Source organism: Rosa rugosa, chromosome 2, assembly GCF_958449725.1.
Source record: "Rosa rugosa chromosome 2, drRosRugo1.1, whole genome shotgun sequence".
NCBI classification, from domain to species: domain Eukaryota; kingdom Viridiplantae; phylum Streptophyta; class Magnoliopsida; order Rosales; family Rosaceae; genus Rosa; species Rosa rugosa.
The window spans coordinates 71,414,243-71,426,343 of NC_084821.1; the positions used below are offsets into that span (position 1 = coordinate 71,414,243).

Genomic DNA, 12,101 nt, shown 5'->3' on the forward strand with positions numbered 1-12,101 from the left:
CGGAAACTCCTATTTCGGTTAGGGAGCCGCGCAATCACGTCCAGGTTCAATGAACCTGAAAGGCCGCCCCTTTAATCGAGTCTTTATATAAACAATTACACACCCTCTTCAATCCTTCATTCCAAGTTTTTTTCTCTTATCAGATTCTGGAAAAATCCTCATTATCATCGTCACAACAAAGAACGAAGAGAAAGTTTGATTCTTTCCAATTCCTAAGAAATGGCTCTCTCTGCTGCTGCTGTTACTTCTTCTTCGTCTTCTACTGCAATCTCTGCTCGGACCTTCTCCTCTGACCTCAAAGGTACAGGATTCTACTGCTAATGACAAATTCTCTTGATTCGTGTTGGGAGCTTTGAATTGGAAATTGAGTATGGATTTTTCTGTGCAGCTCCGCAGCTAGGTTCATTTCGCGTGCCGAACCAGGCGGTGACGTTTTCGCAGAGATGGAGCTCGGTGAAGGCTGTGAATGCTCAACCCAAGAGGAGCGATTCGATTGTGCCGCTTGCGGCCACGATTGTTGCGCCTGGTAAGGATTGCAGATTTTGCTGTGAATTTTGATTTTTTTTTTTGTTGTGGGCTTGACTGACATTGAAATTGGGTTGAACATTGCAGAGGAGGTTGAGAAAGTGGAGGTGGAGGACTGTGAGAAATTGGCTAAGGAGCTTGAGAGTGCTTCTCCTCTTGAGATCATGGACAAGGCTCTTGAGAAATTCGGCAACGACATTGCTATTGCCTTCAGGTAATTCATTTTTTTTCGGTTCATTTCTGTCTTGTTTCGATGATTATTAGTGAGATTGGTAGTGAAATGTGCAATAATTTGTTGTGTTAATGTGTTGGGGGATTCAAATTTTGAGTGCAGGACATAGATCAAAGAATACGACTTGGATTTGTAGAACCTATGATGTTGTTATTTTCTTAGTTATTAGGAATAGTGGAGTGTGGCATGTGAATATCTTTTGTATGAAGAATCTGAAATGATCCAATTTGTGATTGCTTTAGCAATACTTTAGGTTGATAGATTAGTAAAAAGAATAGTGATAACTGATAAGTAATTATAAATTGAATGGGGCAATTGTTTCAAAGTAATAATAATATATTGTCAATGAGACCTGCCCAAGACTTATTTTCTTGTGGAATTACATCCTGCTTGTGCATACGTTATCTAGAATGAGGTGGGATTGTTGATGAAAGCTGGCACTTTAGCTGATTGTAGTACGACCCTTGAGACTTAAAAAGTTAGCGCTACATTGTAATTGTGCTTGAGATTTGGTTGCCATTTCATAGTTTATCATTGAAGAAATGTTGTATGAAGTTTTTATGTTGACGTGAGCTAACCTTGAGTGGCTAAAGATAGTTTATGCCTTCTGATAATTGCTTAAAGCACTTGAGTCAATACTTGGTGTAGTGAGTAGTAGCCAGTATATAGTAGCCATTTCATTTCCGTTAATAATAACAAAGATCTCTGTTTATGCAGTGGAGCTGAGGATGTTGCTTTGATTGAGTACGCACATTTGACCGGTAGACCCTACAGGGTGTTCAGTTTGGATACTGGGAGGCTGAACCCAGAAACATATCAGTTCTTTGACACAGTTGAGAAGCACTATGGTATCCACATTGAATACATGTTTCCTGATTCTGTTGAAGTTCAGGCATTAGTAAGGAGCAAAGGGCTTTTCTCTTTCTATGAGGATGGACACCAGGAATGCTGCCGTGTGAGAAAGGTGAGACCCCTCCGGAGAGCCCTCAAGGGTCTTCGTGCTTGGATCACTGGCCAAAGGAAAGATCAATCTCCAGGTACCAGGTCTGAAGTTCCTGTTGTCCAGGTTGACCCCGTTTTTGAGGGTTTGGATGGTGGAGCTGGCAGCCTGGTGAAGTGGAACCCAGTTGCTAATGTCGAGGGTGTTGATGTATGGAACTTCCTTCGTGCCATGAACGTGCCTGTGAATTCACTGCACTCCCAGGGATACATTTCAATTGGTTGTGAGCCATGCACAAGGTCAGTCCTACCGGGACAACATGAGAGAGAAGGAAGGTGGTGGTGGGAGGATGCCAAGGCAAAGGAGTGTGGTCTTCACAAAGGCAATCTCAAACAGGAAGATGGTCAAGCAAATGGCAATGGAAATGGAGCTGCCAATCCCAACGGAACAGCCACAGCTGACATTTTCACTTCCCAGAATTTGGTCACCTTAAGCAGGCCTGGAATAGAGAATTTGGCAAGACTTGAGAACCGGCAAGAACCTTGGATTGTAGTACTCTATGCGCCTTGGTGCCAATTCTGTCAGGCAATGGAAGCATCATACGATGAGTTGGCCAACAAGTTGGCAGGGAGTGGTGTGAAGGTAGGAAAGTTCAGAGCAGATGGTGAGCAAAAGGAGTATGCCCAGAAAGAACTTCAACTCGGAAGCTTCCCTACAGTACTTTTCTTCCCGAAACACTCTTCTCGGCCAATCAAGTACCCATCAGAGAAGAGGGATGTTGATTCGCTGATGGCTTTCATCAATGCCCTTCGGTAATGGAACTTTTGAAATGCTTATAGAAACTAGTCTAGTAATTTCAAAACACAGAAGTTCAAGCTCCAAGCCATCTCTTCATGCCTCAAAGGGGAAGTCAACATTCAGTTGGCAAACCAGCCAGAGTCAAAAGATAAAGCTTCATTGATTCTTCTTAGAATCGATGTTCAGAAATTGTATCATGTTTATGTTTTGTATCGTGGGTGCACTGTATTTACCGTGTATTCTCACCTGAAGTCACGGTCCCTTTGGGACAGATAGGTCTTGTGCTGTTTAGGGTAGAGATCGTCTTGTATGAGTCAGTTTTGAATGTTGCATTGGAAATTATGTTTCTTGTTCAATGTATCATATTTCAGAGTATTCACATCTCTTCTCTTGCAAGTTTCAACTTTCAACAAGCAGAGCATAAAGTTTGAATGTTGTGCAAGATCCTTCCACTTTGAGGGTCTGGTAAGAAACTGTTACTCTCTAAGTTGAAAACAGAGTTAAATTATTGCTGGGTACTCGATGGTGGGCTCTAGTTACGAAGTTCTGGGTTTCCTATATGTCAGTTTGCTCAGATTCTCTGCCCTCATTATTTTTTGTCATGGTACGTGAAAGGATCTTTCATGTTTCTTTAATCCATGTAATACACATTTTCATAGCTGTCTCAACAGAAATTGAAATACAGTAAGCTTTCTAGGTTACAGTTGAGAATACCCAGATGGTTGGTTGAACTAGATTTTACATTCCCTTTCCTCAAGCAATAAAGAAGGAACAAGTACTTGTTCTTTTGGCTAATGAGGAATGCACACTGTTTGAATTTTATATCAGATTAAAGGTCAGTACTATATGCTGAGTTGGAATTTTCTCTAACGAGGAATGCGGTGTTTGAAGAAGAATAAAAATGAAAATCACAGAAACCCATCAGACATTGAGTCTTTGTTTTATCAAATCTGAAAGCCATTGTTGGTGACCCACTTCTCTAACTTGTGCCCGTGACTCGCTACTCCTGGTGATTATAGTACCGGAGATGCTCTGTGCTTCTGTTTTCAATGACACTAAAACACTATGCTTCTGCACTTTTGGCTGGCATTTGTCTCTCCCATTTTTACTGCTTTGACATATTATTTAACAGCAGGATTGGTATATTAATACCAGCTCCAAACACTGCTCTGTTTCCTATTCTATAGTGCTTCAGAATATTAAAACTTCGGAAACAATAACAAATCTAACATCTCTCCGACATCCTTGGCAATTTTCGCTTCTTTGTCCATCTGCTATTCAAAATTTGAAAAGCCTGTAATAACAAAGCCCACGGTTTGAAACTGAAAATCTAGTTACTTTAATTATTTTAGGTGTTTAATGACATGACATTCTCTAAAGTTCTTCCATTTCAAGTTTTCCAACCATAATCCTTTATTGCGCAGCACTGTTTGGGGCACCAACCAAATCAGAAGGGAAAAGAATCAAGGAAAGTTGCAACAACCCCTCTTTAACACCCTTTCTAAATTCTACAGAGGCCATTCCAGACATTTCCCTTTTAACTCGATGACTGTTCACTCGTTGCATCACTGTCTTGAGAGTCTTGTCTTTCTTTGTTCTCCGCACTGGGCAATCTCTTTGGGTCAACAACCAAAACCCCAGAAGAGAAATAGTTATTATAACAAGAAAAAAAAAAAAAAAAAATACCCACAACAAAACTGGAGGAAAGTTTCAGAAGATAATGCAAGGTTCTGTAGCAGCTGAACCAGAGTTAGCAGAGGAAGAGGAAGCAAAGCTCAAGCTCCTCTTCTCCAATGGCATATACTAAGCTCCACCTCTCAACCCTCTACTTCTTCTTGGTCATCCTCACTCTACTACTCTCCACATCCTCAAAAGGTAACACCTTTGATTGACTTCAAGTGACTAAGAAGCACTTTATCTAAACTTGGAGCTTGTTTTTGCAGCTCAATCTCCGCAAATTCAGGACGAAGACAGAGAGCCATTTGTTGGAGTGAACATAGGCACCGACGTTTCGAATCTCCTCTCCCCATCCGACCTCGTTTCGTTTCTCCAACTCCAGAAAATCACCCACATCCGTCTCTACGATGCCGACCCCGACATTCTCAAAGCCTTGGCCAAAACCAAGATCCGGGTCATCATCAGCGTACCCAATAACCAGCTCATCGCAATTGGGTCCTCCAACACCACCGCCGCTTCCTGGGTCGGTCGAAACGTCGTCGCTTACTACCCACAAACCCTAATCACGGGCATTGCGGTTGGGGATGAAGTCCTCACCACAGTGCCCTCTTCAGCTCCTCTTCTTGTTCCTGCAATTGAGTCCCTTTACAGTGCTCTAGTGGCTTCAAATTTACACACCAAGGTCAAGATTTCGACTCCGAATGCGGCCTCTATTATTCTCGACCCTTTCCCACCTTCTCAGGCCTTCTTCAATCAGAGCTTGAGTGACATTGTGCTGCCCTTGCTTCGGTTCTTGTCGAGAACCGGGTCTCCCTTGATGATGAATCTGTATCCTTACTATGTGTTTATGCAGAACAAAGGTGTGGTGCCTCTGGATAATGCCCTGTTCAAGCCTTTGACGCCCTCCAAAGAAATGGTGGATCCCAATACTCTGCTTCATTATACGAATGTGTTGGATGCTATGATTGATGCTGCTTATTTTTCGATGAAGAATTTGAATGTGACTGATGTTATGGTGCTTGTTACCGAGAGTGGTTGGCCTTCAAAAGCTGATGCTAAGGAGCCTTATGCTACTATTGACAATGCGGATACTTACAATTCGAATTTGATTAAGCATGTTTTTGATCGTAGTGGGACTCCTTTGCATCCTGAGACCACCTCGAGTGTGTTCCTTTATGAGTTGTTCAATGAAGATTTGAGGTCTCCGCCGGTTTCTGAGGCCAATTGGGGCTTGTTTTATGGCAATTCGAGCGCAGTGTATTTGCTTCATGTTTCGGGGAGTGGGACTTTTTTGGCTAATGATACAACAAACCAGACATTTTGCATTGCCATGGATGGGGTTGATGCAAAGACTTTGCAAGCAGCTTTGGATTGGGCTTGTGGACCGGGGCGGTCTAATTGCACAGAGATTCAGCCTGGGGAGAGTTGTTACTCTCCCAACAATGTGAAGAGCCATGCTTCTTATGCTTTTGATAGCTATTACCAGAAGCAAGGAAAGGCTGCTGGGTCTTGTGATTTCAAAGGTGTAGCCACCATTACCACCACTGACCCAAGTAAGTGCTCTACTTCTGCATTATAGTTCAAGCTTGCAGTTTTCATTTTCTCATTCCATTGATAATTTGATATTGAGGGCTTAGTTCTTTCAACACTTGTAGTTTAGCTTAGTGGATGTTTGGGTAAGTATTGATGACTAATGAGTAAACACCCAATTTGGATCAATGACATTTGTAGCAAACACCTAACTAAGAACTTAAGGCTTGAATTTGAATTTCAAGAAGCTTGGATTTCATTACTTGATATAGGAACAGTGTATTAGTCAGAGAGTACTACACAAACAAGCAACAGGTCATGAAGTCTGATGATTTCTGAGACTGAAGAGTGGTGTGTGGTTCCCATCTGACAGTACAAGTTGGCTCTTGTGAATGATTTGGATTTCTTATATGAATGGAAAGTGTAAAGTATGATTTTTCCTTAGATACTAGAGCTTCTACTCTTGCAGACAAATTTGCATCATTGTGACCTTGGATCTACTAAAGATTGTCTTTGTCCCAAATGGGCTCCACATACTTTGTATACTTCGTCAAGAGTTGATAATAATGCAGTTCTTTTTTCTTTTCTTTTTTCTGTGTGGGAATTTACTTGCAGGTAAAGGGAGCTGTATATTTCCTGGAAGGTGAGACTTGAAAGACCTGTTTTGGTTGGTTATGTTAGGTTTCATTTAGCAAGGTTAACTTGTTTAACAAGCTATTATTCTTGTTTGTAATTGTGCAGTAAACAAGTGAGCAATATAACAAAGCAGGTGGTGAATTCAAGTCATGCAAGTGGTGCAGCAGAGAGGTTAAAATTCATTGGCTTCAGCAGTAAAAGACCAAGTGCAATTAGCTGGGTGTTATATGTATTTTTTGTTGTAATTTCCCCTAGTTTGTTATTCTTTAGTCCCCGCTGAGGTAGAAATAAAATAATTTTTCGAATGTATTATTACCTTATTGTATTTGTTGATAATCGGTAATAATTTGCATAGAGGGTGCTTGTTTCATATGTGCATCATTCTTTGGTAGACTACCAAAAAGTGTTATTTTTCTCTCAAGAAGTCAGTGATGTAATTCAACAAAAGGCATAAATAAAAAGGAGAAGAAATGGTAAGGAAAAAGTTGGACTTCTAATACATTCCTTATTCTCTTGAAATAAAATTGACTGTTAAATTATGATAAAGGAGGCTCCCTCCTTTTTGTCAACTTCAACTTCAACTTCAGTAGACTACAAAAGTTCCCAAGTTATTAAAAAATACATCCGATACTATTATCTATTAGAATGATGTAGAATATGTTTCAATCATGTTAAAAATGTTGTCACTATCAACACATAATCAGATCACCAACTCATCATATGAAATTGAATATGCAAACAAGCCAAATTTATACATTATGATACTATGATGAAAATGAAGGTTGAAGAATCAAAATGGTTGAAGTTTCCTTCAAAGGAAAAAAAGAAGAAGCCAAATTTAGACATTATGACACTGATGATGATGAAGGTTGAAGAATTTGTACCAAAAAGAGCATTTGTATCAAAAAAAGGGTTGAAGGAAAAAAAGAAGCCAAATTTAGACATTATGATACTATGATGAAGATGAAGATGAAGGTTGAAGAATAATAGAATGATGAAGATAAACGTTTGCTTGAAGTTTTTCTTTTTTAAAAAGAAAAAAAAACTAAAAAATAAAATGCGGTGAAGGTGGATCGAACACCTGACCTTCAGATCTTCAGTCTGACGCTCTCCCAACTGAGCTATCCCCGCTATGGTTAGCCATAGTAGACCTTATTTTATTTATTGTAATTCCAAGATATAGTATCTAAGCAAAACTTGTAAGGATCTTCATCACAACCCTCTGCACAAACAAAGCGCTAATTTTCAAAATTGGGCTTCTTCCTTTATACCCTCCACAATGCTCTTGATCACCACAAAACTCTTGCGCATTAAGAAGTCAATGATGTAATTCAACTAAAGGCATAAATAAAAAGGAGAAGAAATGGTAAGGAAAAAGTTGGACTTCTTAATACATTACTTATTCTCCTGTCTTCAGATCATCCATCTGGGTTTCAAATAAAATTGACTGTTAAATTATGATAAAGGAGGCTCCCTCTCCTTTTTGTCAACTTCAACTTCAACTTCAACTTCAACTTCAGTAGACTACAAAAGTTCCCAAGTTATTAAAAAATAGATCTGATACTATTATCTATTGGAATGATGTAGAATATGTTTCAATCATGTTAAAAATGTTGTCACTATCAACATATAGTCCTCAGATCACCAACTCATCATATGAAATTGGATATGCAAACAAGCCAAATTTATACATTATGAACTATGATGAAAATGAAGGTTGACGAATCAAAATGGTTGAAGTTTCCTTCAAAGTGAAAAAAAAGCCAAATTTAGACATTATGATACTATGATGAAGATGAAGGATGAAGATAAACGTTTGCTTGAAGTTTTTCTTTTTTAAAAAGAAAAGAAACTAAAAAATAGAATGCGGTGAAGGTGGATCGAACACCTGACCTTCAGATCTTCAGTCTGACGCTCTCCCAACTGAGCTATCCCCGCTATTGTTAACAATTATAGACCTTATCTTAGTTAGTGTTATTTCAAGATATAGAATCTAAACAAAGCACAGAGGATCTTGATCAGAAAACCCTCTGCACAAAGAAAGCGCTAATTTTCAAAATTGGGCCTCTTCCTTTATAGTTTATACCCTCCACAATGCTCTTGATCACCACAAAACTCTTCCACATAAAACCCCCACTAACTTTCCCAATTCTTCATCTTCTTCCCCACCACATCACCCTAAACCCTATCAAAACCCTTATCACTCCACCTCCCAAAATGTCCTGGCAATGCAAAAACTGCACCTTTCTCAACCCCAAAACCCTCTCATCTCCAAAACCCACTTGCCAAATCTGCCTCTCTTCACCTCCCCAATCCCCATCTTCATCTTCCTCCTCTGCCTCAAAATGGGCCTGCAAGGCCTGCACTTTCTTGAACCCTTACAAGCGCTCCAGCTGTGAGGTCTGTGACACAAGGGCCCCAATCTCGAGCTTCGAGGATCTGAGTGATGACAATGGAGATGAGCTTGATGATCAAGTGGGCTCTGTTTTCTTGCCCTTGCAGAAGTGTAAGAGGAAGAGGGTTGAGGAAGATGTGGGTTCTGGGAATGGGTTTAAGGGGAGGAGGGTTCAAGACCCAGTTGAGTTTGCTGAGAAAATTACTGTATCGGGTTGGTTTTTGATCTGGGTTTGATTTTGTTTTGTGCTAGTGTTGTAAAGATGTTAACTTTTTTGTTGGTTTGTGTATTTTTTCAAAGACCCAGTTCAGGTTGCTAAGGATTCTGCCACATTGAATGCGTTTAGAGGAGTCAAGGTGTCTGATAAGAAGAAGATTAATGTAACAGGTTTGTTTTGATTTGTTTAATCTGTATTTGTTGGTTTTGCTGGGTTTGATTTGTTTCCTGCTCTGATTTGGTGAAGCCGTGAATGATAAAGATGTGAACTTTTTTTTTATTGGGTTGGTATTATTTTATTAAAGATGTGAGCTTTGGTAATGCAGCTGGAGGTTTCTGCAGTTTATATTGGGGTAGATTTATGAATAGGTGGAATGGCTGTTATTATAATGGCTATTCCAAATTTCCAATTACTCCAGTAGCCATTGTGCTGTTATGTTGACTATTTGTTCTTTGAATTAATGTCTCTAGAAATTGAAAAGTGTCTATCGAAGTTAAATATTACCATTTTCTTATGTATACTTTATACTTACAGTCAAAACAGATATGATCCTGGATACGTTAACATCAAGTAAATTTGCATGTTTTGATTGATAATCTGAAGACTGCGTTTAGGTACTACATTGTAGACAACTTTAGGTCAATTCAGAAGTCCATGATTTGGCTGGAATCAGTTTGACTGCTATTCTAGAGTTGTACTACTTATGCCTCTCTTGAAAATGAAAGATGCTGTGGTTGAGTTTTTACTTTGAAGTGTTCCCGAATGTACTCTGTGTAACCACGTTTGGTTGCTCACTGTAAAAATGTTTAATGTTTGCAGAGAGCACTAGTTCAGTTGAGTCTGCAAAGGATGATGCCAAATTCAGTTTGTTTCGAGGAGTCAAGGTGTCTGATAAGAAGGTTACTGTATCAGGTTGGTTTCGAATTTTAAATCTGGGTTTCATGGGCTTTGATGTGTTTCCTGCTCTGGTTGGTAAAAGTGTGAATTTTTTCCATTGGGTTAATGGTATAGTTATGAACTTTTTTCTCTATGGGTGAGGCAGCAATATCAAATAAATTCTTCTATTTACCAATCACCATAAACCAAAGAGCTTGTCCTTAATTGTGTTATAAAATGCAAATCACAAATGCAGTTTTAGGCTATTGCCTTTTGATTTTCTTATGTCGTAATGTTCAATGTACGATGAATCATTAGTTTTATCTTTCAGAATTCCCAGGTGAATCAGATTGAAAGATTCATGTATCTTGGCTTTATAGAAGGATAGGTCTCTGGACAGGAATTCGCAAGTAAATTAGTATATTGATTCTATTGCCATGTTCACCATGTGTTCTTTGAATAGAGGTCTCTGGAAGTTGAGAACTTGCATATATAAAAATATTACTATTTGCATATGTATACTTAGTATTCAAAAGAGAGTGAAACATTGCATTCGTGGTCAAGATTGCCATTGCTACCAGTGAAAAGGAATAAGTTTCCATGAAGTAAAGTTGCATGTTTTGATTGATCATTATAACTCTGCGTCTAGCTGTGCTAAAATAAGACCATTAGAGACAATTTTGGGTGAACTCAGAAGTCATCATATGGCTGGACTTATTTTCAACTGTTTAGCTTCTTTACTAGAGTTGTACTTGTAATGCTTGTCTTGGATTTAGAAGCTGCTGTTGTTGAGTTTTTCCTCGCATGTACTCTCTGAAGCACATTGGGTTTCTCACTCTGAATATGTTTAATATTTGCAGAGAGCAGTAGTTCCGGGTCTTCTGGAATGGGTTCGAATACGCTCAAGGTTTTGACTTACAATGTTTGGTTTCGAGAAGACTTAGAAATGCACAAGAGAATGAAAGCTATTGGTGACCTTGTCCTACAGCATTGCCCAGATGTCATTTGCTTTCAGGTTAACCTCTCCCTCTCAAATGGAAAGACAATTACATCCGGCCTTCTTTACAACTTTTATCTGATGTCCTATCTTTTTTGTGCAGGAGGTTACCCCTGATATATACGACATCTTTCAACAATCTAACTGGTGGAAAATGTATCAATGCTCAATTCCAAATCAGATGGCGATTTCACAACCTTACTTTTGCATGCAGGTGAAACCTTGATATCTCTTTTGTTTTCACATGCCAAGAACTGTATATACTTTTCTATGAGTATCTTGCTTGTCTTGTTGTTTCTTTTGTTGTTTGATCGTCTTCTGCTGATTTCATTAGTTGTTTGCATGTTTTAGTAAACATGAGATCATCTGACAAACGAATATGCACTTATGCAGTTAAGCAAATTGCAAGTGAAAGCCTTCAGCTGTAGACCATTTTCATACTCTGCGATGGGGAGAGAACTCTGTGTCACTCAAGTTGAAGTACAGGGGGACAAACATCTTGTTGTTGCCACTAGCCATCTTGAGAGTCCTTGCCCAGGACCTCCAAAATGGGATCAGATGTACAGCAAGGAACGTGTAGATCAGGCAAAGGAGGCCCTCAACTTCTTAAAGAAGAACCCAAATGTGATTTTTTGCGGTGACATGAACTGGGATGACAAGTTGGATGGCCAAGTTCCTTTACCTGACAACTGGATTGATGCTTGGGTAGAGTTACGACCAGGGGAAGATGGATTGACGTATGATACCAAGTCCAACCAGATGTTGTCTGGTAACAGGTCACTGCGGAAGCGACTAGATCGATTCTTTTGCTGTCTGCATGATTTCAGGGTGAGCAAAATTGAAATGATTGGGACGAAAGCAATACCAGGTCTCTCATATATCAAGGAAAAGAAAGTGAAAGGGGAGATTAAGAAGCTGGAGCTCCCTGTTTTGCCTAGCGATCATTATGGCTTGCTTTTGACTATCTGTGGCCAGTAGTATCAGTTTGGTGAAGTGTGAATCATAGAGTTTATCCTCGGATTCATGTTTTTTCTTCTTCTTTTGCAGCAAACTGGCAGTCCTTCCATGCATGCTTTGCATGGTATTTTGAGTATAGAAGGTGGCTGTTCTTCTCAAAAAAATAGAAGGTGGCTGTTGCATTCACATTTTGTACGTAGGAAGTTTTGTGGATGAAACAGTGCACTTAATGCAACTGCCAATCTGAATGGTTAGTACTTTGTTTAGTCTCTGTGATTCTTGTTATGGGAATGCCTTTCTTGCATATTTCAATGATCTTTG

At 39.4% G+C, this 12,101-nt stretch overlaps 3 protein-coding genes and 2 non-coding genes across 6 annotated transcripts; 3 read left to right on the forward strand and 2 right to left on the reverse strand.

Annotated features, from left to right (window-relative positions):
• The first annotated feature begins 106 nt into the window (after positions 1-106).
• Positions 107-2,878, forward strand: LOC133729917 (5'-adenylylsulfate reductase 3, chloroplastic-like). Its single transcript, XM_062157544.1, has 4 exons — positions 107-301; positions 389-526; positions 613-739; positions 1,475-2,878. The coding sequence occupies exons 1-4, from the start codon at positions 220-222 to the stop codon at positions 2,511-2,513; spliced, it is 1,386 nt and encodes a 461-aa protein (XP_062013528.1). The 5' UTR covers positions 107-219; the 3' UTR covers positions 2,514-2,878.
• Positions 2,879-4,091: 1,213 nt separating this feature from the next.
• Positions 4,092-6,708, forward strand: LOC133729919 (glucan endo-1,3-beta-glucosidase 1). Its single transcript, XM_062157547.1, has 4 exons — positions 4,092-4,370; positions 4,439-5,725; positions 6,318-6,345; positions 6,444-6,708. Exons 1-4 carry the CDS (start codon positions 4,289-4,291, stop codon positions 6,616-6,618), a joined length of 1,572 nt encoding a protein of 523 aa, XP_062013531.1. The 5' UTR covers positions 4,092-4,288; the 3' UTR covers positions 6,619-6,708.
• A 688-nt stretch (positions 6,709-7,396) lies between these two features.
• On the reverse strand, positions 7,397-7,469 carry TRNAF-GAA (transfer RNA phenylalanine (anticodon GAA)). Its single transcript has one exon. It is a non-coding gene; the product is annotated as a tRNA-Phe (tRNA).
• A 734-nt stretch (positions 7,470-8,203) lies between these two features.
• TRNAF-GAA (transfer RNA phenylalanine (anticodon GAA)) lies at positions 8,204-8,276 on the reverse strand. The gene has a single exon. It is a non-coding gene; the product is annotated as a tRNA-Phe (tRNA).
• Positions 8,277-8,318: 42 nt separating this feature from the next.
• LOC133729920 (uncharacterized) lies at positions 8,319-12,095 on the forward strand. Of its 2 annotated transcripts, XM_062157549.1 has the most exons (7): positions 8,319-8,946; positions 9,034-9,120; positions 9,770-9,862; positions 10,687-10,841; positions 10,927-11,037; positions 11,217-11,651; positions 11,871-12,095. In XM_062157549.1, exons 1-7 carry the CDS (start codon positions 8,433-8,435, stop codon positions 11,994-11,996), a joined length of 1,521 nt encoding a protein of 506 aa, XP_062013533.1. In that variant the 5' UTR covers positions 8,319-8,432; the 3' UTR covers positions 11,997-12,095. The 2 variants fall into 2 exon arrangements, with proteins under 2 accessions (XP_062013533.1, XP_062013532.1); XM_062157548.1 differs by having other exon boundaries at positions 8,323-8,946; positions 11,217-12,095.
• The last annotated feature ends 6 nt before the right edge of the window (positions 12,096-12,101 follow it).